At 43.2% G+C, this 27,259-nt stretch overlaps 1 protein-coding gene across 1 annotated transcript; it reads right to left on the bottom strand.

The window, feature by feature from the left end:
- Positions 1–24,865, bottom strand: ACE2 (angiotensin converting enzyme 2). The gene is made up of 18 exons (XM_074929851.1): positions 24,683–24,865; positions 21,473–21,631; positions 19,472–19,565; positions 18,711–18,854; positions 17,244–17,356; positions 16,593–16,701; positions 15,778–15,875; positions 14,142–14,311; positions 12,865–13,091; positions 11,942–12,086; positions 10,248–10,346; positions 9,463–9,585; positions 8,923–9,095; positions 7,914–7,972; positions 3,636–3,736; positions 2,548–2,664; positions 1,166–1,360; positions 1–527 (listed from the first exon to the last, which is right to left on the bottom strand). Exons 1-18 carry the CDS (start codon positions 24,863–24,865, stop codon positions 407–409), a joined length of 2,430 nt encoding a protein of 809 aa, XP_074785952.1. The 3' UTR covers positions 1–406.
- Positions 24,866–27,259: the final 2,394 nt, after the last annotated feature.

Genomic DNA, 27,259 nt, shown 5'->3' with positions numbered 1-27,259 from the left:
TTTCTGTCTGGAAAGATCAAGATGTTCCTCACAGGCATTAGGAGTACGTGAGTTACTCATGCCTGTCTCTGTCTGTATACAACTGTATACTTCCAAGCTTTTGCATCTCATTACACAGAAAGAGAAGTTGGATGCAGCACACTTATGAAAAGCAGCACAAATAGTGTGTAATATTATGCTCATAGTTCATAGAAAAGCCATGGAACATATATATCTTATTTTTTTGCATGTTTTCTAGTTACCTCATAAACAGCAGATATAGTTGTTGTTGTCTATGAACGAATAGATTAACAGTCAACCAGAAGAGATTATGTTTGATGACATCCACAGTGGTTTGATCCTTGCCAGGCACTCTTGTTAAAAGTGAGATGAAAAAACCCAGAAACTCCTAGCATACCCACATTTTCTAGAATGATGTTTGTGTCTCTTCAGATGGCTCAAAACCCATGTTGCTTTTTCCCTCTTCATCATAAGGATTCACCTCATCACAGTTTGATCCTGCTTCATTCCTACTTTCTCTCGCTCTCCTGTAATGAAAATTCATTTTATATTAGAAGCCTCTGTTCTGGTCAAGTCCTTCTGGATCCCCAGAATCCCCTACTGTGAGTAATACTGTGTTTAACTGGGAATATTTATATAAAAGGAATTGTGCTGGTTTTAAGGTGAACTGTAGCAAACCTACTACATTCTTAGAAACCCCATTAATAGAAAACCTACTCAGGTATATTGCTGTAAATGCAATAATATTTAAGGAAAATTACATTGCTGAACATCCTCCAACAAGATTATTGAAAACTGCAGGTGCTGAATGATGTGGGCAATTTTGCTGTTGGAGAAGGCACCGTGTTCCCAGCAGGCCACTCCGCCAACCTTGCAGACAGGTTGGCAGAAATCTGGCCACACCATGGCTCCCTGTGGCCACAGCATCCAGCTTACTTGATTAAACTGCTGATGATGGGGAAATTGCACCAAGCTGCCAAAGCTGCCATGCACTGAAAGGCAGGGTCCTGAACCTTTAGCTATCACTGTTGATGGGAGGGAGATAATAAGCTTTAATTCTTTAACTTGCTTCAGTTAGATTTGACAACCTGTTTGTAAACACCCTGATGATTCAATCATTGGGACATCTCCCAATGGTGATGTTAATATTAAAAATATTACTCACTTTTTGCGATCTCTCTGCCCAGTGACGATCAAGACAATAACTCCAATGACAACCAGGCTAATGACCACCCCAAATACAATTAACCAGATGGTGACTGGTGGTTCGTAAGGTGTGGCCAGTGTTGGAAGTATGCCCACAAACTCCAGGGTGTTATCATCTAGTCTGAAAGCCTCATTGATTCGTCCCCGAGACATCCTGCCATCAAAAGCAAATTTCAAAGTTTCACACATTTATTGGAAAGCAATCAACAGTTTTCAGTTGTTTTATAAGTCTCCAGTGTGCCGAGCTTCCCCTGAACTGCTCAGTTGAAAAGGTTGCACAGGAGGTACTGCTAAACCCATATTCTTTCTGGCATGGGGTGGTGAGTGACAACCACAGTAACATAACCTGTTGCAGCTTAACTAACATGTCCAGACACTGTATGAACTCTTAAACTCAGTCTTAACATTTATTAAAATGAGGCAAACAGCCTTCTGATCTTCATCTATATTTGCATTTTGCCCCTCATTCTCCTTATCTTAAGTTTCTTGTCTGTCCATAAATTTGTTGGATATGTGACAGAAAACCACAGTTTTGACAGCTTCTTGCAGGTCCTACAGTCTTCCATAGTTTTGATTCTTGTGTTTTTCACTGCCCTGAAAACCCTTTTCCTGGTGTATTGTCTGTGCCTGCTACTGAGTGTTAACCAGACAGTGACTTTCATAGCCATATTCTGCCTTGATGCACCAATTTATCTCACTGCTTTTTCAACCCCATCTCATGTTGCTGCTGCTTTTAGACTTGTGCCCTATTCGTTTCCCATTGTACATTACCCATGACCATCTGCAGAGTTGCAGTTTTACTTATCATCTTTATAGTGATGACTTACAGTGGTGTCATATGGTTCTATAAAAGAGCTCTTCATTGACCTGAACTAGCAGGAACTAACTCCCACTCTGACCTCTTCTTTTCTGTATAATCAAATACATCTGGCTCTCTTTCTAATACATCATTATTCTGGAGTCCTTGCTAACAATAATTCTTGCACTGAATTTTCACTAATGAGAGGAAGAAAACACACATGCATGCGCACACCATAGTTCTTTTTAGTTTGAGCAATGATAGTTTCTGGAAAGATATGATGCAATAAGGTGTGTTATAGCAGTTTTACAAGCCCCCTGAAGCATTTCACATTGGCTGTTATCCAAGACACCATCAGATAAATGTACTGGTTTCTTTCTGTCATAACAGTTGCTCTCATCCCACTATTTCCATGCTAACTGCAAAAATGACTTTCTTATCACCCTTTCTGCTTTTACTGACTTGAACACTGATTTCCCTTCCACCCTTTCATCTGTTTGTTGTTCTATTTTTTTTTTTTTTCCCAGAGAGCAAAATCTCACCTGATGGCATCTTCCACATCAGCTTTGGGCACAATATCACTGATATTACCTGGCATGCTGACAGTAAGGTAGAAGGAGACTCTTTGTGTCTGTTCCCCAACATGAATATCTGTAATCCTGAATGAGAAACAGAAGAGAAAGTGGGTTTTAACTGTTGAGATGACATTAGCTTTAAATTCAGGCAAGTGAACAGTTGTGTTCGATTGACAATGCTAGGGGGTTGGTTTATGCTGAGTGAGTGCTTCCTAGTGACCTCAACTGGGAATTGAAACCGGTTTTCCTGACAGAATTACTTTTTCTATGTGCTAATTTTTAACTTTAGATGGAGAGAGTATACCCCATACCTAAGACAGTCCTTGGTGTAGTTTTCCAAAGTGCATAATCAGATGCAGAAGAGAGAGTGTTTGGGGAAGGTCTCATGATGCATTTCACTAAATGAAAAAAAAATCATCTTTCTTCCTTATATTCTGCTGGGAGTAGATCCTAGACATTATATGACTGATGTTCTATAAAGTAATATCAAATAGCTTAAGTAGATAGCTTTTGAAAATTTTTTAGGAGACCTAATAAAAAGGCCTGTTTTTCTTACCAAAATCAATTTCAGATGATAGGTTTTATGTCTGCAAGTGAACTTAGATAAGATTAGTAAGTCTGAACAGAATTCTAGCTCTTTATAATCAATAAGTTTATCTTTCCATGGACAAAAACCTCTTGGATATTCAGTATCATACACATACATTATTAGAAATCTTTATTTCTAATAAATGTATCTTCCCTGATATTCCCATATAGATGTTGGGCACAAATTCTCAAAGCTCACTTCCACCACTGATAAGCTGTGGGAGACAAAGCCTTCTGCATCCACTGAAGTTACCTAACTTTAGCATGATACTCCTAAACTTCAGACTCTTGAGGAAAAAGACAGCATGTAATAAGCTGACATCTTGCCTTTTACCACCAGCTGATGTTTGACATTGTTTGCTATCACCTTACATTTGACAGAAGGCACAATTAATTCCACCAATTCATGCCACTAGCGAACCAGAAGCAATATAGACATAGCTGGCACAATTAGATAAGTCACTCACTGGAAGTTGACTTCCTTTTGCTTCATCTCTGCAAAGTATTTTCTCATGGCATAGGCGATGGATGACTTGAACAAGAAGAGCTCACTTTCATCCCATTTATACTGCAAAAACAGCACAAGAGAAATTCATCAGAGATGGCAAGTTATCTGACACTAAGAAATCACTCTAAAAAAGAAATAGCAATTGTAATGCTTGGCATGTACCTCAGTATTATTTATGTGTGCCATGATAGCACTTCAGGAACCTACTCAAACCTTTTAACTCTGTTAATCTGGGTGCTCTGCAGGAGAATAATGAAGCAGGCATCCCCACTGACAGACACTGCATCATGCTGTCCCTCTGCAATTTCTGGTACCTTTACATGGGGGTGCTGAAGATGCTGCAGTCCCCCTATCTCCCTGCCTTACAGGGAGCAAAAGCAGCAGGAGAAACATTGTTTCTACTAAATATTGTTCATTCTGTTTGAAGTCTAAAGATTTCATAACTTAGATCTTGTTTTAATCACATAATTTTTTTTTGCAGATCTGTTCTTTTAAGGAGGAGAAACTTTGGAGTGGGTTTGTTATACAAAGATGTCTCGTTTATTTGCTTGATGAGCTGGGATTTTTGTTTGGGGTTTGTTTTGTTTCAGTAAAAAAACTCTTCGCATCACTATTTCTGCAGCAGGCATGTATTTGTTGTTTTTCCCTGGAGAATTGATAAGCGATATAAAAAGTGTACTGCCTGTGTGCAGGCTCTTCTCGGCCTGCCTTATGAGTCCAAAGCTATCTGCAGTGGATGTCAAAAACAGCTTCTCTGGGGAGGGAACTGAGCTGTACAGGGGGCAAAAACCACCACAGGAGCGGATAATGCAGCCTGGTCTGTTGTGTAACTACATGTGCATGAAGGGAAAACTCCTGTTTGAACTCTGGCAATCTTTTTTTATCCCCTGAAGGCCTAGATTTGATTGCATTTATGGTACCTGAGCAGGAATGACTATAAATGCTGTCAGTGATAGTTTTACACAGCTCCTGGATTTCTCGAGTATCATTCAAGAAGGTGTGGTAGAAGGCAGCTCTGTTGTAACAGGCTGTATAAAACCCAGCTACATTTTTCAACCCTGTCCTCCTCTTGACACTGATATAAAACAAAGAGAGAGAAATACGTGGGAGGAAAGAGCAGAAGGAGCCTGCTGTTGTCAGTCGGTGCAGGATCAGGCCCCAGGTAACAGGCAGGTGACCCCAAGCTGCTCCTGGCAGAGCGGCGTGTAGAGGGCAGGGGCTGTGCCAGCTCTGCCCGCTCCTGCTAGCAAGGGTTGAAGCTGTCAGTCACCTTCACCTTGGCAAATGTCCCCAGCACTCTCTTGCTTGCTGAGTGTCAAGTGAAGCCCCTGCGCTGAAGCACTTCTTGTTACCACTGTTGTCTCCGGCAGCTGGCAGTGTTCACCGTCAGAGCCTATGATGCTATTGTGTAGGGTTTCTCAATTTTTCATTTACCCCCAACATCTTCAGGCTCAGCAGTGCTTTTTTTTTTTTTGTAAACCAAGAACTAATTGGGCTTGATTCCTCTAGTGCTGCTTTCTGTACTTAGCATCTTAGCTTTTTAATCATTTATTCATTTTCATAGTGTACATTTTGTCTTTTTCAGTCTAATGTATTTTAATTGCCACTGTGCCTCTCAAGTGCCTTTATAAATACCATTGCTGGCTGTGTGGATGGGAAGTACCTGGCCGGCTTCTGATCTCTGTTTGAGTAATGACTACCCACACGCCTTCTCTAGGCATCTCAGAAACCTACCTTAGTGCTCGCTGTTCGTTAGAGAGGCTGCTTTGCTTTCAGAGAAAAATGAACTTTGCCAAGTGCCTCTGCTCTACTATAGCGTGTTCCCTCCAAGATCCCAGGTGTGACTTGAAAGACAGTGTAAGTCTGGCCTCTGATTCAAAAGGATTTTCCATTATAAAATACATGTAAACACCTGCAGGCTGACAGCTCTCCATTCCCTAGCACCATCTTGCGTGCCAGCCTTTTACAATGTAATCACACATAACAACATTGACCCAGCGGGGAATTCTGAATTAATGTTTGAAGAGGGGTTCCCCTTTCAAGTGGTGCTCAGAGGACTGACACTCCTGGAACCCTTTATTTTAAATAAGACAGACCCTAAGTGATTCAACAGGGTTCTTGTAGCAGTTTCCCTTGGGAGGGTGCTTTCATAAAGGCCCAGCTGAAGCAAAGCTGTGGGTGTTTCAGGTGATCCAGCCATCCTACCGCCGCAGCTTTAATCTCATAGTCTGAAAACAATTAGCAGGGTAATTGTGGCAGCACATGCTCTGGTACAGTTGGCATAAGCCCCTCCATGAGCCTGGGTGCTTAATTTGCCAGAACTTTGGGCTACTGAAACTTCCCTGCCTGTAAGAGCCAGGGTATGTAGCCGAGAGGCGCAAGACTGCTTGTGTGAGCTGAGCTGCCCCCGCTGCCGCCCCAGCACAGCCCTCCCTCTGCGGAAGAGGGGGGACCTTCCCCTCTCTACTCTAGCCAGTGCTAAAGAGCAGAAATACAAAAAAGATCTGCTGGCATACTCAGAATGCTTTCTCCTGTCCTAACAGTGCAAAGAAGCTCAAAATACATCTTAAACAAACAGTTGCACTGGGTTCTCAGCTTCTGTGCACTGTGAGCCATGTAAAGCAGCCAACAGATACTGCTTTGTGTAATTGGGCTGAGATTCCTGCCCGAGGTTCCCCCCGCCTTTTCTTTATGCCAGTTCATGCATGTACCATTACCCGCTGCTGGCATCCCAGTATTCAGTCATGTCACCAGGAGCTCAGCGTAAGAAAAATTTTCAGGAAGGAATAAAGACACTGAATGGAAAAGGTTTCTTGCAAGTTGGTGATGTGGACTGGTTTTGAGAGGAAAACGCATGGTTTGCTCCTCAGAACTTAGGAACCTACCGTCCATACAATAATTCAAATTAAGTAATCTGTATGAGATTGTTTTACAGCTGCTCAATTGCACAACAAAAGACTATGATGGCAAAAGGCAGGCATAAAAATGATATTAAGCTAAACATTAACCATAATGACTAATAAATGTGTTGTAACAGGGAACCTTTTCATGCTGTTGATATCAGTTTTGAATTGTATCTAACTCGACTCAGCGGTCTACGAAGCAATAAAAACTCCAGTAGGGCTTGCATGTGAGAGAGTGATAGAAGCGAGAGCATCAATTCATATGAAAAATGAGCCTATGGTACTGTGTCCTTGCTAGTCCAAAAGGCTCTGACGTGTAGGTTTAAATGACCTGCCTGATGACATACTCATTCTTGGAAAATTACTAATGTTCTGCAAGGTGAAAATGGCTATTAACAGGAATGAAGTGTCTGCACTTAAGCCTTCTGCACTGCCTCTGTGAGATTAGCATAAAGAGGCACAGCTAGAATTAGGAGCACATTTTCAGCCTGGGGTAAGCAGATGGGCTAAGCCAGTGCTCTGTTTAAAACCTTAAAAGCCATCTTTGGCTTTGATGAGGTTTTTTTGGTTGCTCTAATATATTTTATTGGACCAGCTGGTATAATTGGGGAAGGCAGACAAGCTCTTGGGAATGAAAGCCCTTCTCCTCATCTGAAACAGAAGCAGCTTCACTGTCCCCCGCAATATTAATAACAAAGCTGTCCCTGCATAACGGTTGGAGGGCAGGGAGGCAACAAATATATCAGGGCCTGGAAAGATTACAGCAAACAGGCAAACAAAAATCTACGAAGGAATGTTGAAGTGTTTCAGTGCAAAATCAAGAGCATTTGAGAACAGAGTGGGTTTCAACCCCTCTGCTTTAGCTCCACATTTAAATGTGAAGTATTAGCTGCTCTAATAATTTCTGAAGGCAGCCACCATAGTCATGATAAGGGAAATTAGAAGATATTAGGTAGAGGGTTTAGTTAGGCACATCAGCATAGCTGGGAAAAATATAGCCATTTCTAGGTACATGGGTTCCCTTATGCTAGCCCTCTAGTTCTGTCCTGTAGCAGGTAAAAAATGATCAGTACCTCCACAGAATAATTCAACTCATCTGTCTTTTTTTAAATGGGTAGGATCACTCCCTGGAAAGGTCCCTCTACTAGTTGTAGAGGGAGTCTTGACCACAAACTCAGACAAGACATCTTCTATGTGATAACCCTTCACTTGAGCTGATGCCACTCTTCAGACACAAAGATCAGCTACATCCTTCCTTATTTTCTGAGGGACATTAGCACAACATCTCTGTTGCCCAATCAATCGGAAGAGTGCCACAGTGCAAACACACTTACCGCCTGGTTCCCCAGTGCTGATTTCAGGCTGATGCGCACTTTGATGGCATTGTCAGAATCTAGTTTAAAAAGAAATAAGGGTCGTGTCAGAGCCGCAGTTACAGAAAGTCTGTCCCTGAGAAATGCTGAGATGGCTAGAGTTTCCTTACAGATTCCCCTGCTCCTCCAGGCTGGCTTAGTGGGATTGATCTTGTTTCCCTTCAGTCACCTCTACTGCAAACATCTGCATCTGAGCTGTCAGTCATCCAAGTCTGGCTTTGTAGTAGACAGACAGAGCGAGCACATCTAGAGTTCAGTCCTCTGGTCTTCTTTAGACATCTCCCAAAGGAAATGCGTCTTTCCCACCATTGGTAATGAACAGCTCAGATGCAGATCTTGGTGTCTCGTTGGGTGAAGCCCACCATTAGATACTGGCACAGCACTGTAAGAGTTATGGTGGTCTCCAGTACTGAGAGTGATTACCTGTATATAACCTGGGTGGTTCAACACTCAGTGTCACCACAAAATGCTGAGGAACACATTTTTCGATGGTCTCCTCCTTTCCCTCCCACTGAGCTCCCTTCTTTGACTAGCATGTGACAGCAAACAAAATAGTAGTAGTTTTTCTGTACTGGTTTGCCCCTACACTCCCAGCTCAGGGTCCTCTGGCTCCCAGGACTGGTGGATCCCAGCCCTGGAGAACAGGTGCTCCGCTCTCAGGCAAGCGCCACGCAAGTCCAAGCCTCTGGACTTTCTTCCTTCTGCACAGCCATCCCACACCCTTAGCACTGCAACTATTAAAAAAATGTATTTCTGAAAACTGGGTGAGGCTCATGTGTGCTGACTTCTCCAGCTTTGGCCACGGGGAAGACAGTCAAGTAAGTTTTAACTTACTGCTTGGTGTGTATTTCCCATAACCCTGCTTCCCTAGGGAGAAGAGCCTTCAGCAGCTACAAGAGAGAGGGACTTTGCCGGTCAAGGGTTGTGAGGACTACCAAGTGTCCTTAATTCACCCACAAGCTGTACATACACGGAGCCCAGTCTGTTTTCCAACCAACGTATCTGCCAGAATTGTTTTTTTGCAGCCACTTATATAGAGGTTCGAAGTAGTGGAGCAAGGGCGCTGCATTCATGTATTTCTCTCCTGTCACGCTTTCCAGTGCTTGAGTCCAGGGCTTGGATTTGCCTAATTCAAGCAATTGTCTGTGTATGTGGAAGGACAGGTAACATATGTTATTGCCATGTTCCATCTAGACGTATAGCAAAACAATCTGCGATTGCTGTCAAAGTTTTCATTTTTCCTTCTGAATTCCCTCCTTCCCCCCATCACTCCTATTAATAAAAATAAATTATTTTCTCATTAACAGGCAATTAAACCTCTGATGTTTAGATCTTTGATGTTTTACATATAAATTTAGTCAACTTGACAAAAGAAACTGAGTAGATCTATGCTAAATTTTCAAGCTTTGTTCATTCTTGATTGCAACCCCATCGATTCCATAAGCTTTCAAGGTTTAATTAGGCTTTGTTATACTCTGATTTATTACATGTGAGAAATTTGCTTTGTTACCTCAAACTCTGACCAGCTGCTCTGGAGTTGGTAATGTCACATGTGTGAAGAGGGCCGGTATGGTTAGCTGCCTTGCAAAGTGCCTCCTGAAACTGGAACTGATAGATGGTCCGGGTGTAGTACCTAAAGGGAGGGCAAAGAGAAGGAAGACAGATTTTCTTAGTCATCTGTCAAGGAAACCTTCAAGCCCTCGGCCTTTGAAAAGCTCTGCTGTGTCAGCCAGCACTCCAGCTTGGGAGGCTGCACTGCAGGGAGAGAAGTCAGATGATATTTATAGACTACACTAACTTCGATTTAACAAAATGCCAAGATTAAATGTACCAGAAGAGCCCCAAATCTGTTTGCTGGCAAATAAACGATGAGTGAGTAAGGTTTTTAAGGCCCAACTCTCTGCTGCAGCTGAGCCCTCTAAAATGAGATGGCTAGGATGTGGAGGAATGTCCAGAATTAGTTGCATCAGGGCTGTATGTGCATGGCTGAAGTGACAGGGGTACAGGGCACGCTGTCTCCCCAAGAGGCAAGCACCTCATACAGTTGTGCTTCTGCATGTGTGATAGCACAAAACTTCTCTGCTTGGCAAGAAGCTCAGCAGCCTCCTTGCTAGTCAGAGATTGCTATGAGCAGCCACTGATTGTCCACAGAAAAACTTCCACTGAAATCAGTGACCTTCAGTCAGGACTTTAAACAAAGTAAAATTGTGTCCTAAGTCTCTCCAATACACGTTTTAGGTAGTTGGGGCTTGTTTGGTACCCAAAATGTAAGTCATGAATTAAACACTGAGCTACCTTATGAATGAGTAATCATTGGCCACATGAAACAGCACTGCAGGGTCACAATAGGTTTCATCATGAGGGACTGGTTCAACAACGCCAACTATTGCTCTCCTGGGGATGAAGGAAAAACACAGGATTTCCATTAATAGGTAATAAGGAAAAAAAATCTGACCCTGTTGCTCCTCTGTATGGTCTGATAATATGAGCACCTCTCTCACTTCCAAACAGAAGTCCATAGAGCTCCCAGTAACCCCAAATGCGTACTTGTCCATAGCTTGGAGACCACAGGGGAAAAGCTGCTTTGAAACTGATAGTGCAAGGAAGGGATTTGTATGATAGCAGAGTGTGCAGGGAGTAATTAGGGGTATGAAATGAACTACAAGACGTGAGCTTCACATACACACACCTCATGCCCTGGGTGATCCTGAGTTTGGAGACTTACACTTGCGTTTTTGTGCTGGGTAAGTGCATGCAGAGATTGAGTAACACAAGGCCTGATGTGCCACTGGGCTGGAGATGAGGTTTCTCTTTATTTTCCTCTCCCGAGAGTGTGTTTCCTGAGCAGTACTATGGAAACAAACCCATGCCCTAAATTCTGAAAATGGTAATAAGCTTACATGGAAATATTTTCCATAAACCTGTATTTCAAGGTCTTGTTCCAGGAGAGAGCTTTGCAGTGCCACTACAACAAATGTGATAAGCTTGCCAGAACAATTTGTCATTCTAGGTTTCTCTGACATCTCTGCTACTTTTGAATAAATTGAAGCTGACTGATTTTTAGAGTGGGTCAGGAGGCTTGCTTATATCAAGTTTCATTATAGATTTTGTTTGCTGATAGAGGCTCACTGTTAGTGTTCATATCAGAATGTAGACTCCATCCTCAGTGTGGGGCTTGTTTGGTTTCTTTGCATTTTTCTGGCCCCATGTTAACCAACCTGGGAAATGACAGACTGCAGTCCGAATGAAATCACTTTTTAATCTTGAGCTCCAAGGTGCTGAAAATAGATTGACTGGTGGGCATAATCTGAAAAGGCACCTCTGGATGTTACTTGCCAAGGGAACTGTATTATCTTGACTGAGAAAGGTGGTATGTTAATAGATAAGAAAGGAAAGAAAGTCTGGAGTCTTTCAGACAATTTGCCCCCAAAACCACTCTAGAATGGGGAGGAAATGCAAAGCAGAGAAGTATGCAAAGATATTTAGTAGACCAAGATCTGTATGCTTCTCAGGCTGGCAAGTATGATAAACTCCCACCTTCCACTCCACCTTCCTTAAGGAGGTGGGGAGCAAACCAGAGCATACACCAAATGAGACTTAGGGAAGGTCTGTACTTAAGCTACAAAGATATCTTGGGGCATGCATCAGGGGGATGGCAATGTTGATCCTGGGACCTGGAATATCCTGTGTGAAGGTCACGGGCTGTCTTTATCAGAGAAGCTGACATTAGAAACGAGAAGAAGTCTGTCAAGAAGCAGGGAAAACTGCCTGAGGCTGTACACAGTGCTAATGGGGATACATGGTTTGTGAGATGATGTCTGCACTACATTGAGTGTTTCTAGCTGGCACTCTACCAGACTTTGCAGAAGTGCCCTGATAGATAGATTCTGCCCTATGGGGGGCACAGGCACCTCAGTATGTGGAGTAACTATGAATGGCTGGTTTTGCGGATTCATTTGCAAAAAATCCTCTTTGTTTCTCAAACTTACTTCATCTCCCACCACTGCTTCGTCCATTCCTGCTTTGTAATCTCACCCCTAAACACCATCCACCTCCACTTCTCCAGCATATAAGTAAAAGGCATTGTTCCAACAATCGTTAGTGCTTGTTTGAGCAGAAAGTTGATTTCAGTTTCTGAAGAGAGAAGCAGTTAAGGTAATGGTTATGGTAGCAATTAGTATCTGATTAGACAGCTAAAGTTGCTTCCTTTTACAGCTAACACATCTAGCTTGAATTACAGATTTTCACTAAGGAAAAAGTAGAAGGAAGAATACTACTGAAAAAGAATGAGAAAAGATCACTTAGGTATTGTATACACTTTTGCGTCTCTTTCTTTTCCCCCTACCTCTTAAATAATCTAGTCCTTTGGCATTTACATTTCACTATCCTCCACTGAAAGCCTTCCCAGACTCTGGGGAATTTTGAGCTGAAGACTTTGGTACATATCCATCCTTACAAGGTAATACTCAGAGAAGCCAGACAAACTACATGATAATGAGGACCTACCTATGTTGTCCACTCAATATTCACTTAAGTGGGAGATGTAAATCTCAAGGATTCAGTTTCATTTGAACTGCTAAATACATACCTTGGTAGATGTATGTACGAATTCATGCAACAGAAATTGAAAAGTTTAATGGAGATTCACTTAGTTCATAAATGAACTATGAAGATTTTGGGATAACTTGTTCAGTACTGAAGGTAAAGAAGTGCTAGGTATTTGTTTCTAAGTTATGTAGCAGCATTATCAAGTAGTGATCGTTGCTTCATGATCTGATTCGGAAAAATATTCTGGTAAATTAGTGGGGTAAGATTTTCAGAAGCCTCTCGGTTTACAGACACAATCTTCTGCTACAAAATAAGGCCTGTGGGTGTTTTCACTTAAATATATAATATTTGTGCTTTTATTTACCTTCATCCTCTTGGAAAGTTGGCTCTAGGAGGTCAAGAGATTTCAAGTGCTGAGGAGTGGCTGCAGAAAGTGACATAATTTCACCTACTGCTTCGTGGAAGCCCTCGTTGGCACCATCTCTTAGCAGGAAGGGCTGCACAGAGTACGCCATGTCATACTCGATGTGGCCCATCTCATGGTGTGCCGTCAGGAAGTCATCCATCGTCACTTTGGTGCACATCTTGATCCTGCACACCAGAGAAAAATGTCTGTGGTTAGAGAGGTGGTGTATCCAAAACCTGCTGGCCACAACCGTTGGGCAAAGCAGCCTCCAGAGCTTGTGCATGCCCCTCACCCCTCACAAAACCCAGGCAGTCACATCCTAGCATGGGATGCGGTTCCTCCTGCAAGAGCAAGGCTTGGAGGGGAACAGCAAAACACTTTCAGATACCTCAAAAGTGTGTTTGGAGTAAGAGAAAATTGCTGTTTTGAGAGAAGCAGCTGCTCTCTGAAACTTGGCGATAAAGTCACTGTGTGTGTTGGAGTGAATATGCACCATCAAACTTTTGCAAAGAGTAGTGTAAAAAGCCTGTGTGTCAGTGCCTCCTGTTACTTCATCCTCATGTAGATACTATTTAATAAAGAAATTTCTTCCAAATAGGGTTTTCTTTCACCTCCCCCAGACTGCTGAGGCGTGAGGTGTGAGGCTGACAGCTTTCACTAAGGTTCTACTAGGGAGGAGCCTCTTTCCCTAGATAACTGCAGGGACTGCAAGAGGGGATAGACTTTGCCCCAGGAGACTTCATTGTGTAGGAACTTGCTATCCCTCTCCTTTCCCAAATATGGAAGAGATTGATGGATTGTCACAAAACTGGATATATCTGCTGAAGATAGATGGTGGGCTCCCGGAAAGTTTTCTCTTGCTACCTGGGCACTCTGCCATTGCTGCAGAATGTGCAGGTATCCACAAATCTCACTGGTATTCACAAGCACCCACATTTTTTCTTACTCCTTAAGCCCTAGAACATAGTAATTATTTCGCTAATTCATATAAATAATAGTCACTTCTCTGCTTAAATTTAGGAGCAGTTCTTAGGTCTTCACAGAAAAAGTTACACAGAAAGGTTTACAGTCGCACAGGATCCCTGCTTGTTTGTCTTCCTTTCCCCTCTTATCAGCCAGAAAAAAAATAATAAATAAGGAAAAATTAAAATGTAAACCAGCATGGTGCACCTTTAGTGAAAATATGAATGTTCTAGGAGATGACATATAAAAAGGGGTCATAGTAAATGCAGTACCTGTAGTCATTTTTCCCCAGATCCCATGCTGTAGGATGGCAGACAACCTTCCTGTTGTCAGTTGGCTCTGTGAGCATGGAGTTATTCCAGAAGCCTTCAGTCATTTTATCAAGGCCAATGGAGGTAAAGAAGCCCTCAGCAGCTTTGAATATTTTTGTTGCATCCCATTTCTGAAAAAGACACCACTACCTTTAACCACTGCTTCTGCATGGAGCCTGTTCCTGATGGCCAGCTTAACACAAGGAAGCTGACTTTATCTCCCAGCGACTTCAGATCAGCACCTGACTTACTGAGTGTAGGACAGTAGTGTCTGCCTTCCAGCACTGCTGTAAATTCTGCTGGGAACTGAAATTAAGTGTTTTCCTCATAAACAAAAGAGGTTTCTGCATTCAGAGGTTCAGCAGATAGCACCTGACCCAGAACAGAGAAGCCCTCAATAAAAGATAAGGCAACGAAATAAAAAAGGCATTCCTGGCGGTAGCATGTCAGATTTGGGATCAGACCCTTCAGCCACTTCAGTCGGGGACAACTCATTCGAGGGAGTGGAGCTGCACTGCCAGCAGATAAGCATGACAGGAGATCTCAGCCAGAACTATAAAACCTGGCAAATGTATCTAGAGGGGTCGCTTATAAGATTGTAACTGCATGTTAATTTCCATTCAGCAGTTTTATTATTCTACATAGCAGGATTTCTACATTTACTGGGCTGAGTTTTCCACAAAGATTTAGGTTGCAGAAAGCTCAGTTGGATGAGAATCCTAAATTGGGCACATCCACCAACAAGGATGCCTCAACGTTCTGTAAGTAATGCTCCCCTCCTCATGGTGGTGCTTCAATATACACATATTTATGACTACAAGGGGGTCAATACTGTAAAATAGAGGTGAGATTGATGCAGACTTCTGCAAACTGCTTACAAATCAAATTTAGCTGTTCCTTCTCTTGTCAGCGTAATATTTGCATGGAGTGCTGCTCCCTGTGAGAGGAGGGTAGATTTCAATTGAATAATCACATTTCAGAAATCAAATTCCACTGATCACCTTTTATTTTATAAAGGGAATGAAGCTTAGGAAAGACCACAGAGACTTATCTTCACCCATGTTCTTGGTCTAGTAAAGGTGCTGTCACAGCTGTTAGCACTACAGCTCTCAAACACAGACCTTATGCAGTTATCAAAAGATAACAGGCAGCATTGCAGTTTCCTAGCTGTATCCTAATAAACAAGACTGGCAAAAAAACCCCACCCTGCAATATACAAACTATTTGATTATGGTAATAGCTGGCAAAGGTCATATTTGACACCAGCCAGCTCCATGAGTCCTGAAATATTTATATGTACAAAATATATCTCTTAATGGATAGGTGTCCCGGAGGAAAATAGACTTGGAGCCAAGATTAAGCCAGTCAAAGAGTGTGGAGAAGAAAGAGAGGAGAACAGCTAAGGGAAAAGGTAGTGGAAAATGCATGAACACATTAAGGTGAAGAGGAAAATAGGATGTGGAAAGCAGTGCTTTGCTGACAGTGTGTCTGCCTTAGGGCAGTTATGGTTTTCTAGAGAACAGCTGATATCTGGTGTATAACTTTCATAACATCTAAATTTGTTACATAATGCATATTGCATAAAGGCATGTCTTACCTTTTGCACCATTGCAGAAGTTACATCAATGTTTGGTTTGGCTGGATAGGGAACAGTCAAGGCATACAGATTTGTCCAAAATCTACCCCACATATCACCTTCAAAAAAAGAGAGAAACACAGAAATACTTTAAATTATTGATTACATATCATTCAAAAGTGGCAGACAGTTCTATAAATTGTGTGGCACCATAAATAGGTACTCCTATATATCTAAACAGGTCTGATCTAAACAGGGAGCAGTTCTGGGAAGTTATGCATAGGTGAAATTCAGATCAAACATCCTTTTATTGCCAAGGTCAGCTATTCTTGTACAATACAGTTTCAGGACTGATCACCTTCTATTCACAACTGAACAACCATGTTGGTAGTTCATGTGATTGCCGCTGCCATGCTCAAGTACATTACAGTTATGGCAGCTTGATGATGCATGCTTTGAAAGCAAGGTCATGAAATGTGGGAGTTCAGTATAAAATTTAAAAGGAAAAACAAGTTTCTCTGGAACTCTCATTTCTAAGGAAAAGAAGTGCTGCAGAGGGTAGGAAAATGTCCCAACCAAGTGCTAGAGTTTGAGTTGAGTGCCACCAGCTCCGGCAAGGATGAGGACACTGTCCCTGCCTGCCTCTGCTGCTAAGCACCTGTGTCATCTCTGCCAGCGACTTCTTTCTTCTCTGTTTCTCCTCTACCCTTCTCTTATCTATAACTTGTTTGCTAATATCCTGACTAAACAGGCAGATTACTCTGTTCCCATGTGCCTTGAAGGTGACTGTCCTGTGTACAAAGTCAGGCTTGCGTGACACGGCTGCACTGACATACCCAGCAAATGAGCAGGGAGGCATCCCGTGGAGCTGATGAGCTCGGGGCCGTAGACCTGCTCCAGCCGGTGCCTCACGTAGGCATGCAGCTGCTGGTACAGAGGTTTTATCTGGAGGCAGAGGAGGAGAAGGAAACAAATTATTTTCTCTTTGCTCTACACCACTCAACCCTCCTAAACCGAGAGCCTCAAAGCTGTCTCTGATAAAAATCTCCCAGCAGGTAAGTGCAGCCCAAATCTGCAGCTGCCACTTGCTTTGGGGCTCAAGTGCTAGGTCTAGATCCTAGTCCCAGCAGTCCTGCTCAGGTATGAGGGAGGGAGCATTGCTAACTTTAGATGTGGAGTATCAAGTATGCCATCTACCCCATGGGAAACATACCTCCCGCCATGGGCCCTACCGGGAGGAGACACATGGATCTGCAGAGGTCTCTCTTTCCCAGCCTTTGGCACAGTCCCTGAGGGGACCAAGTTGGTCCTAGAATGGCTGCAGAGGTAAAAATGTCATGTATGTCTCCCAATGTCTGTTAACCCCATGTAGACTGAGATTAGCCGGTTTAGAGCAGGTCTCGTCTTCCTTCACAAGGTCAACACATGAGCCCACCATCACCAAACATAAACCTGTGGTCCAAGTGAGAGCATTTTCCTGTCTCTACCTGCTCAAATGTCTTCTCAACATCTTCAACCAGCTGGTCACGGCTGTATTTGTATTCTTCTGGATAGTTTGCTTCATAATTTGCTCTCCAGTAATCTCCATAGTCAGAATAACCTATAAAGCACGAATGTATCACATCAGGACACCACACATGGCACTGCTCAGGTCTGCAGGAGCAGTGCAGCTCCCTGCTGATCCCATGCAGATCTGCAGCCTTTCCCCAAAGCAAAGCAGCAAAGTGCAAGATGCTCTGGGTCTAGGAGGGAGGACAGTGCTCCCCCGAGGCTCTGTCCCATGAACATGCAGATACAGGAGATTTCCACGAAATGCAAAAATTTCAGTCACAGTTATCTGATAATTAGAATCATTCCAGGTGGAGATGGAGGTCAAAGGAAATCATTACTCCTGACTGGAACTCCTGCGTCTATGAGGGAGGGCAGCCCCTTGCTCAGGCTGGATACTAAGGGGTTCTCACAGAAAGTGTAAGTTGGTACACATTGAATATGGGCCCCTCCTCCAGCAACAAAACCACCATGGCAGATGTAGACACCAGGACTGAAATTCAGCTCTCAGTTCCACTAAGTCTTCCAGTCCACTGAGTTCCATCAGGCCTGGAGTAGAAACAGCTCATAGCTGAGGTGTCTTCCTTAGTGGTATGGAGGAAGATCATAATGACCATTTCTTAATGTTTGTTTTTTCCCTAACTATTTGAACTACAATTTCTTACTCCCTGTGTCTAGATTCAGCTTGACAGTTTTCACAAAGCAAGGAGTAAAGAAAAAATAGGTGATACAGCTGAAGTTTCACCAAGAGACAGATGATGTAGCTACTTCAGAAGCTATTTTAGAAGATCCTCAAAGAAAATTAGCATCCACCTGCCATTGTTCCTCAAAGAGACATTTCCCTATAATTTGTGTGGAGATTTCTGACTGGAAGCACACTTCCCTTAGTGAAAAACCTTTCTGAAGCACCTGCCTGCATCTGCTGGCCCAGGCCTACCAAATCTGATCATTCCAGTTAGGACATAATGCTTAGAAATGTGCCACCGCTTGTGGCTGAAGCAAGTAAGTCAAGGCCAATAGAAAAGAGGAGACACTGCCAAGACTTAGCAGCACTCAGAAGCTCAGAAGTTGTTTAAACTGAGCATGCTTCCCCATAAGTCACAAGCAGTGCAGTTGTGGGTAAGGCAGTATGTAGTGAAAGGCACTGAAAAATTATGGTGTTTGGGAAAGATGCCAAAAAAGACATCCCCCTTTTGTTCCCAACTGGTGACAGACCTCTGATCTGGTCAATGGCACCTGTCTGCATTGACTCTTACTTTGCAACACGCACACCGAGAGCAAATTAAGTGCAAAGCCCTGCTCATCAATGTGTAAAAAAATTTTGAATTCCCGTGCAAATAGTGCAAGACAGTAGTATGTTTGTTAATTTTTGGAAGCCAGAAAATAAATTTCAAATTGTGACTTACTATTAAGCTTTGCAACCTCATTTTTAAGTTCAACATACTCTTCATATAATGGTCTCATCATCCTGCCAACGTCAGCTCTCCAGCCTTCCCAGGCCCACAGTCTCTCATGATAATCCATGCTGTTAGCCATAATAGTGTCCAGACCTGTCAGAACAAAAAAATAAGTACTAGGCCTTGAAAAAGCAGAATCCTTATTTTTCTTTCACAGCAGTCAGTTAAGACAAACTGAAAGAAATTTCATGAACTAAGAAGAAAACACTCTGTGTTTGCTAAACTGAAATATCCCCTTATTTTACTGCATCCTTTCCTGATTTAAGGTTTTCCCCTTCTTCTCTTTAAGAGACACGGAGGAGATCGTGAGTCCCTTTAATGCTCTCTCTGCATTAGCTTCCCTTAAATTGGCTGTGTTCTTGGGAGTGACCTCAACACAACGTTGAGTCCAACAAGACTTTGATGACAGGGGAAAGAAACAGACTTTCTGTGACACAGGCAAACCCAAGGTGACAGGCTGTCACGTAAGCTGGACAGCCCTCTCCAAATTTTGTCTACTACAAGTAGGAGACACTATGTCTTGTGGGCAGCAGGCCTGCTGGAGGTCCCTGAATTGCAAGGTGCAATTAAATCACGACTAAGCTTTAGATAGCACGATATATCTATTGAAACACCAGCCTGTTGTCTTGCAGTCAAGAGCCACCCTTGGCCTTTTTCTTTTGGAACCCTCAGTGTAAAAGACACAGTAGGGGCAGTGGTTAGTACCGTACCTGGCTCCAGCACTAAACACTCAGAGGGATCGGTGATTTTACAGACGGTCCCGGTGCTGTAGATGGTACTCATTGTATTTAGCACAGTGCTCAGCTGCAAGTTGGATGCAACACAGTCTGTTAGAAACCCACTCTGTGCAAAATAACAGCCAATTATGCTAATTCCTTAAGAGCTCGATTCAACACTTCACCCACCAGCTTAACATTTAAGCATATGTTTAAGCTCAGTAGAGATTAATGAAAGAATTTTCCTAAATGCATTACTGAACAAGGACCTAGCTGGAAAAGACAGATAATCTCCCAAATATATGACGTAATCTACAGGTCCTTAACATCCAGTCAGACAGAGCTCTGGATTTAATGAGCACAGACTGTCACGAGACAGCTATCAATATACAGCAGCAATAAACCAATAACGTTTAGCAATGCACCTCCATAAGCGTGGACCCACTTAAACCTTCCAGGCAGGTTGTGGTTTGGAATGGCAGCAAAAAGGACCCCTTCTGTAGCTGCTGCCAGGCTGACTGTTGCTTCTGTTTTTTAACATTGCATCACACTGATTGTATAGATCTGCTTAAACGCCATTACAGAAAAGTTACGTCTCATGTCTTTGGTCAGCTGAAGGCCAAATGCATCTGAAATTATTCAGCTCTATCTCAGAAGCTGTGCTACATAGCTTTGTTTTGGTTTGGTTTTTTTTTTTTTTTTTTTTATATTTCCAGGTTTTTATACCTCAAGAAAAACATGCACCACTTTTAGCTTTTCCTTTAGGACTATGTTATTTCTCATTTAAAGCTTTAAAACAGGAGCAATGTAGACCTGTCACTGGAAGAGGGTAGTTCATGACTAGCTCTAACTTTATCTCTGTTGGCATTAAAATAAGCAAATGCCCAAGGAAATTTTTGTATTGGTGAAGAATATTTAAATATTCCTGTGAAATTCCATCAGACTGAAGTCAAGCAAGAGTCAACAATTTCAGCCCCAAAGGACATTTATCTAGGAAACTGCAAGTGTCTAAACAGAAGATACTGAAGAAAATACCTCCTCAACAGAGACAGCATTACTATGCGTGCACTGCTGTGCTCTAAAATAAATATAAGTTTGTAAGAACTGTCAGCATTCCCACCAAGGTGATCTGTCCAGAAACACACCTCACTGGGATCTAGCCAGTCCACTGCTTTTCTCACACAGTGGTTAACACTGCTGATCTTAGCAGAAAAATCTCAGGATACTTCTATAATCGGGACTGTAGGATCCCCTAACTCAATGCTATGTTTCAATTTAATCTCCAGCAAAAGGAAAATAATTTAATCCTCAACTGTTTGGTTAGAAATACCTTTTGAGTCTGCATAGCGGCTCACTCCAATTCCACATATAGTTGTTCTCCACATACACGCTTTTTACACAAACTTGTCAGTGGAAATGTCAAATCTTGTTATGAATCTTGCTAAATTTTGGTGGCCTTCAGCAGCTTTCTGTGGAAGAAGGTCACCAACCCTTCTGTTGATGTTTCAGGCATCCCAGGGTGTCCTCTGCACAGAAACATCCTCTCTTTTTCATGGTTTGATAATGCAACATGTACGGAGAAGCTTCCTCCACCTCCACCCTTTTGACTCATTGAACGTCCTTTCACCTATCTCTTTCTGCTCATTGCCCTAGTCCTGGACTTAGCCAAGCACTTACCACAGGTCATCTTTCCTCTTATGACTAATCCAGCCATTTGTGCAAGGACAACTCTGAGGCGTGTGTGTGTTTGAAATTCATTGCATGGATTACATCGCAAAACTGCTGACTTGAAGGGAACCAGCTTCCTAAGCCAGACCACCCCTCCAGTCCTGCACTGCGATGAGCACCTTTACAAGTACACTCTGCATACCGATGCTGGGAGACCACATCATCCCAAGACGAGCAGGGTGGTGACAGCACCGTGCCCTTGCTTGGAGGTGTTGTGGAAGGCAGCTCAACTCACCTGACAAAAATGAGCTACATCCAGCAACTTACTCTGCTATATTTTTCCTGTGACAGCACAGACGATCCTCTATCCTGGAGAGCCTGGATCTGGAGCCTGGTGAGAGCATCCTGGATGCTGGCTAATGGGAAGCTGCTGGCATTCCTGGAGGCCTCTTCATAAAAGGTGGACCACTTGGCACCCGCCTCATTCTGAAAGGGATTCACACAAATGCTGAATTACTCTGCCAAAACAGTGCAGCAGCCTTATGTACTCAGTGGACAAAAATATTATTTCTGGGGAGAACCTCATTTGTGGAGACCACCTGCAGATTGCAGGTTGGGCATTTGTACTGCACAGTGAAATGGCTGGAGAACTTTTTGCCTTTGTTCTATTCACACATCCAGATAACTACTTTTCTTTGGAAATAGCAAAAAGCAGGACTGTCTCCTTGCACCATGCTTGTTATAATTGATCCAGCATCACCTAGCTGTGTTCCCTGCTACTCTAAACCACCACATAGTCTTCCCTTGGTGCTTTTCTTCACCCACCTGTGCCTAACAGAAACCAGATTCAAGCTAGGGCACAAGAGGTCTGTGACCCAGATGTCATTCCCTATTTCTGCTTCAGTAGCAGTGACAGACAGTAGCCAAGATATTGATATTGAATCTTTTCATTATGCAAATATCACTTTCTCCTCAAGTTGTGGTAAATCAAAAGATTGTACTTGGGCATAGGAAGCTCTAAACAGGTGCCTAAACTGAGCATGCAAAACCTCAATGTTTTGCATGAGATACTGCTTTTACCACTGCTGCAATTACATACCACGACACCTGAAATTCCCAAATTTCAGTGCACAAAGTAACAGCATAAGAACATTATTTGAATTTGGGACTCTCTTATTCACGTTTTTTAATGTGTTTGTACATAGTTTAGCACATCAGCACCCATCCCAAATGTCAACAAGAACAGAACTAATTAACCTGGGTCCTTGGGACAGTTTAATTAATTGAGCTCATGCCAGAGCTTCCTGGGTTGCGGAGAGGGCACCTGTAACACCTGTCACTCCGTGCTGAGGCATCAGGAAACACAAATGTCATACTGTGCTCAAAGAGCTCTTTCAGGCATGCTTCACCCCTGTGCAAACACATGGCGAGGCCAACGCTTTCAACAGGGCTGTGCCCAGGTTGTCCAGCCCAGTGTGTGATGGACCGACGGTACCTGCTTTAGGCTCCGGTGGAGAGAGGCAGTGGCAGCCATAAACCCTTGCCAGTCCCATCCCCACATCTCCCCCTGCCCACGTAGCCCCTCTGCAGGAGGGCAGCCATCACTGGGAGGCTTTCCAAGCTCTCCCCCTTCACCAGAGAAAAGCAAACAGCCCTGCTGCTGCTCAGCAGCTTGCAAAGCTCAGTGGGCAAGAGCTTGGTAAGCGCCCAGAGGAACAGCATCACTCTGTAAATCTGTTTCTGAACTCCTTGTCCCGAGTATGGACAGAAAGGTACCTTAGGAATGGTGGAGCAGAAGAGGGGGCTCTTCGGCTACAAAAGCTGGGGGAAAGAAGTTAGCTTGCTGCCTGACTTTTCCCCGTTTAGAGGAAATGGTTGATAAGTCAGAGGAATAGTTATGGGGTTTGTGGCCCAATTTATAAGGAAAATGGATGTGAAGGAGCCAGAAGACAGTATTCATTAAATCTGCTCCTCCAGCAGAAAGGGAGGAGGGGGAGGGAGGAGGTTTATTACCAGTGCTACTGAAGAGATCGAGCGAGAGAAAATGTTCTCTCTGAGCACTGGACTAATTGGTCCTTATTGGTGGTATCTCCTCATGTATTTTATTATCATCTCATTAATGCTGAAAGTACTATATGGGGTTTTCATTTTATGTGTTTGGAAACATTACAGTTTAAGTACCTGGTGCCTCAGAAAACATTCCAGACTGACAATGATTAGTCATTAGGATTTCTTCCAGCAACTAGTCTCCTTTAATTAAGAAATATGATAATTAAATCATGCTTTAATTAAGCTATAAGACCACAGAGTGAAATACTTCAGTCATTTCACAAAAATGGGTGATGTTCAGCTTCACTTTTATGCCCTGAATTGTTTTTCTCTAAAGCTTGAGTTAAATTTAAAATACACACAGCTGCAAAATTCAAGGTGGTTTCGTTCATTTTGAAAGGCTCCAAGGTTATGAGATGTTAGGCTGAGGCATGACAGTATCAGCAACCAGCCAGATCACGGCTGACTGGTCTTGATAAACACGGTACTTGCCTAGAGACCCTGTTGGCTGGGACAGCTAGCAGTTGGTGTTGAGAAGCAGGGAGAACTGTGTTGCAAGATAACATAAATACAAATGCTGCGGTCCTTCCTGCAGATAGAAATTAACTTTCAAACAAATGTACTAGACCACTGTACTACAAACCCCACTGCTGGAATTTGAAAATCCATGATCTCACTTTGTTTTTCCCAGTTTAATACCTCCAGGCAGTTTACCAAGAGTCCTGACTATGAGAAGAGTGATGAGGGGCAGGTGAGAAGGTCGCCCACAAGGTAAAGGGTGTGGACCACTGTATAAAACCATCAGGAAATATTTAATAGAATGCCTACATTCAGAAAATGTTTGCATATTCAGTGAGAAATAAAACAATTTCAGCAACAGAGAAGAGAGCTTTGTCCGTGTCAGTAAAAAGCCCAGTATAAGTTCAGTCTTACAAAAAGCGGGAGACTTGAGTTCATGTGGGTGCAAGATTCAAATCCCGTTCCCTCGCACTGTAGGGCAGCACCTAGCCTGGGCTCTGGGAGGAGACCATCCCCTTCAGGCTGTGCCCTCTCCAGGGGGAGAGGGGCCCTATACAGAAATGCCATGATGAGAGGCACTGGTGGTGGCAGACCCTGAGCAGAAGAAGGTGTCTCTCTCCGTCCAGCTCAGATTTTGGGGCCAAATATGCAGTATTTCCTTGCCCTTTTCCTCTGTTCACCAGGGTGACTCGAGGTGATGGCTAGGGACAAGTTCAGCCTCCGGCAGTCCCTGCGCAGTGCAAGGGCAGCCCAGGCACCAGCCCTAGGCTGTAGAGACTGGTAGAGTCCCAGGCACCTCCAGTGAGACATTGCTCTGTTAAAGCAAGTCCCTCCACCCTCCTGAAACTTAACCACAGCTACCAAAGAAGTAGCACTCCAACTCGGCCAACCTCAGTGGAACCAAAATAAACTAGGAGTAGCTAACAGATTCCTAAAATAATAGTAAAACCCACAGGACAGAGCACTTACCATTTTCCTGGCGGTCTCCTCAGTGATGTTGGTGTTGTAGTTCCATGAAGCAAGGGAGCTCTCATAGCTGATATCTTCTGCCCTTCTGTTAAACTCTTCTAGAAACATTCGGGCTTGTTGTGTGACATCTTGAGGTGTCACGACAATGCTCAGACCACAGAGAAGCCAGAGGTGGACCAACATATTCTTGTCTGGGCTGAGAACCTCCCAACAAAGCAGGTTTCTGCAGGTCAGCGTCTCTGTCGTGCTCCGTCTCATCAGCCTTCAAGCATGGCTAGTGTGAAGAAAAAAGGCCGAATCCAATTTGTGGGCCTTTTATAGGTTTTATCCATTGTAGGAGAGAAAGGAAAAAGTTTTTTATAAAAAGCCAAATAAACAAAAGTCAATGATTAACTTTGGAAAAACATAATTACTCCTGCCATTTTATGGCCTTCTTATAAAAGGCTTTTACTTTTGGTTAATGTTTCCCAAATGTGCTGTCAATGGTACAGCTGGTCACTTTATCTATAGCCTGCCCATGTCTTTGGTAGCTCAGAATCTGTGAATCCTTTAACAGGTTGGTGATAAGCTGTAAAAATATTTAGAAACTTCACTGAAACACCAAGCCATGAACCTTAACTCCCAGGCAGGAAGAAACCACAGTTAGCCTGACACAGGGTAAGTGGTTGGGTAATTAGGCCCATGTTTAAAAAGGTTTTGCAAAGCCCAAGTGATTTGGAGAATATACCTCATTTTCAAAGCAACTGGGGCATATAAAACCAGATTTTTAAACATGTTCAGTGAACTATCAAACAGTAGCAAGACACTTCATGGGATCACAGCATCTTGTGCAGAGACCTAATCTGAACTATAAATCAACTGGATTTAAGTACTAAGGTGACTAAGACTACTAAAATGACTCCAGTTTAATACCTAAATACCTTTGCTAATCTAGGTAGGAACCTAGCACTTACTGCAAATCAATGGGAAAATCAATGCATGAATTAGTTCTGGAAATGCAGCTTGTGTTGAGTGTTATTGATCAGACAATACCTCCGTATTTTTTAAATTAGCCTATTTCTCCTCATGATCACTGAGTTGGTTTGTTTGGGGTTGGTCGGTTTGTTTCTTGGTGGGCGTTTTTTGAGATGCAACTCTACAGCCACATCCATGGGGTTGGTTTCCAGTTCCCAGCAGAGCTTCCCCAAAACCACTATGAGTCTGCCTACACGGGAGCAGCAGCAATCAGCCCCTTCATTGCCAAACCCCATGGCAGGAGCTTCAGGCCTCCCATCTGCAACAGGCTGAACACAGCATGGCCTCAACAGTGCCACCAGAAACAGGTGTCCCCAGTAAACAGCGACGTTGAGGAAGCACCTTGCTTCAATATCTTCTGATACCCATGTCCTGCAGACCAGGGACAAGTGATCTCTGTCACCATGTGCAATCCTCTAACAATGTTGTTGGGGTTTTTTTCAAGGGAAGGCCAACAGCATTCACTCAACTCTTCCCCAGAGGCCACATTCCCTAAATTGTGTGTTGCTCTTCTTGGTGCCATCCAGACTTGTCACATTTTGTGCTTCCTCAGCAATGCTGTCCACAGCTGATCATAACTGAAATCTTATCAATGATCAGTAGCACAGTCACCGTCTGCATCTTACATGCTGTACCTTGCTGACACACCCCTTCTTTCTGGCGACATTAGGCAACATTGACACATATCCCAGTTGTGACCTTTCTGGTAGCACTGCTACTTGCTCAGTCATTCCCTTTTTTTGTCTCTATACATCTAATTCTAGGGTGGCACTAATCAGTGCATGTTTAATTTGTCTGGGCTTGTTGGGATTCTAGAGGGCTTTCTGCGAGAGAATGGCCATGTGAGCAATCCTGTGTGAGAACAAGACTGATAAGAGTCTCAGCCTGAGCAAGAATGCGATACAGATGTGACCCTGAATGAGGGGGGAGAAACTCGACGAGACAAACAGCCCCCGGAAGGGGTTGGGACGGAAGAGGAAGTTACACGAGGCAGGAAGCCTGGCAAGGCTGATGTGGCACTTTGTATCCAATCATAAGAAGGTTTAAAGCACGGGCTAAGTTAACCGTCCAATCTTGAGGACTTGTACTGCATGTTACTCACGTGTGCGGGAGAACATTATAAAAGGGCTTTCTTAGTTGTAATAAATGGACATTGCCTGATCACATTGGTCGTGTGCGTGCTCAGCTCTCCCACATGGGCTGAAGTCCATTGCACTGATTTCAGACAATTTTTCCAATTTTTCATGGTCATTTGGAACTGTAATCCTTCAAAGGACTCCCAGCTTGGCAATGCCCACAAACCTGTTAAAAGATAGGTTTTCTTATCCCACATCCAGATCATACGGGATATAGCAAGGCCCAGGAAAACTATCGCTTAAAATGACCCTCTTCTTAACTGAGAATCATGGAGCCTGGTTTTTAAGTAATTATGTGCCTTTTGTGATTCTTGTCTAGCTCATTGTTCCTTAATTTGCCAGTGAGACTGTCATATGGTGAAATGCTGAAAGGTTTTTCTGTTGTTGTTTCATCTGTTGTCTGACAGAGCAGAGAATTATGTCTATT

Source organism: Athene noctua, chromosome 1, assembly GCF_965140245.1.
Source record: "Athene noctua chromosome 1, bAthNoc1.hap1.1, whole genome shotgun sequence".
Classification (NCBI taxonomy): Eukaryota; Metazoa; Chordata; class Aves; order Strigiformes; family Strigidae; genus Athene; species Athene noctua.
The sequence above is the reverse complement of the archived record's forward strand: the minus strand, read 5'-3'. Positions and strand labels throughout refer to the sequence as shown.

Excerpts from the sequence above, each read along its gene's own strand:
- ACE2 (XM_074929851.1), bottom strand. The coding sequence starts at position 24,865 with ATGTTGGTCCACCTCTGGCTTCTCTGTGGTCTGAGCATTGTCGTGACA. Across the intron at positions 14,312-15,777 it reads CTTCTGCAATGGTGCAAAAG|AAATGGGATGCAACAAAAAT; the intron begins GTAAGACATGCC and ends TGTCTTTTTCAG. Across the intron at positions 13,092-14,141 it reads CTGGGGAAAAATGACTACAG|GATCAAGATGTGCACCAAAG; the intron begins GTACTGCATTTA and ends TCTGGTGTGCAG.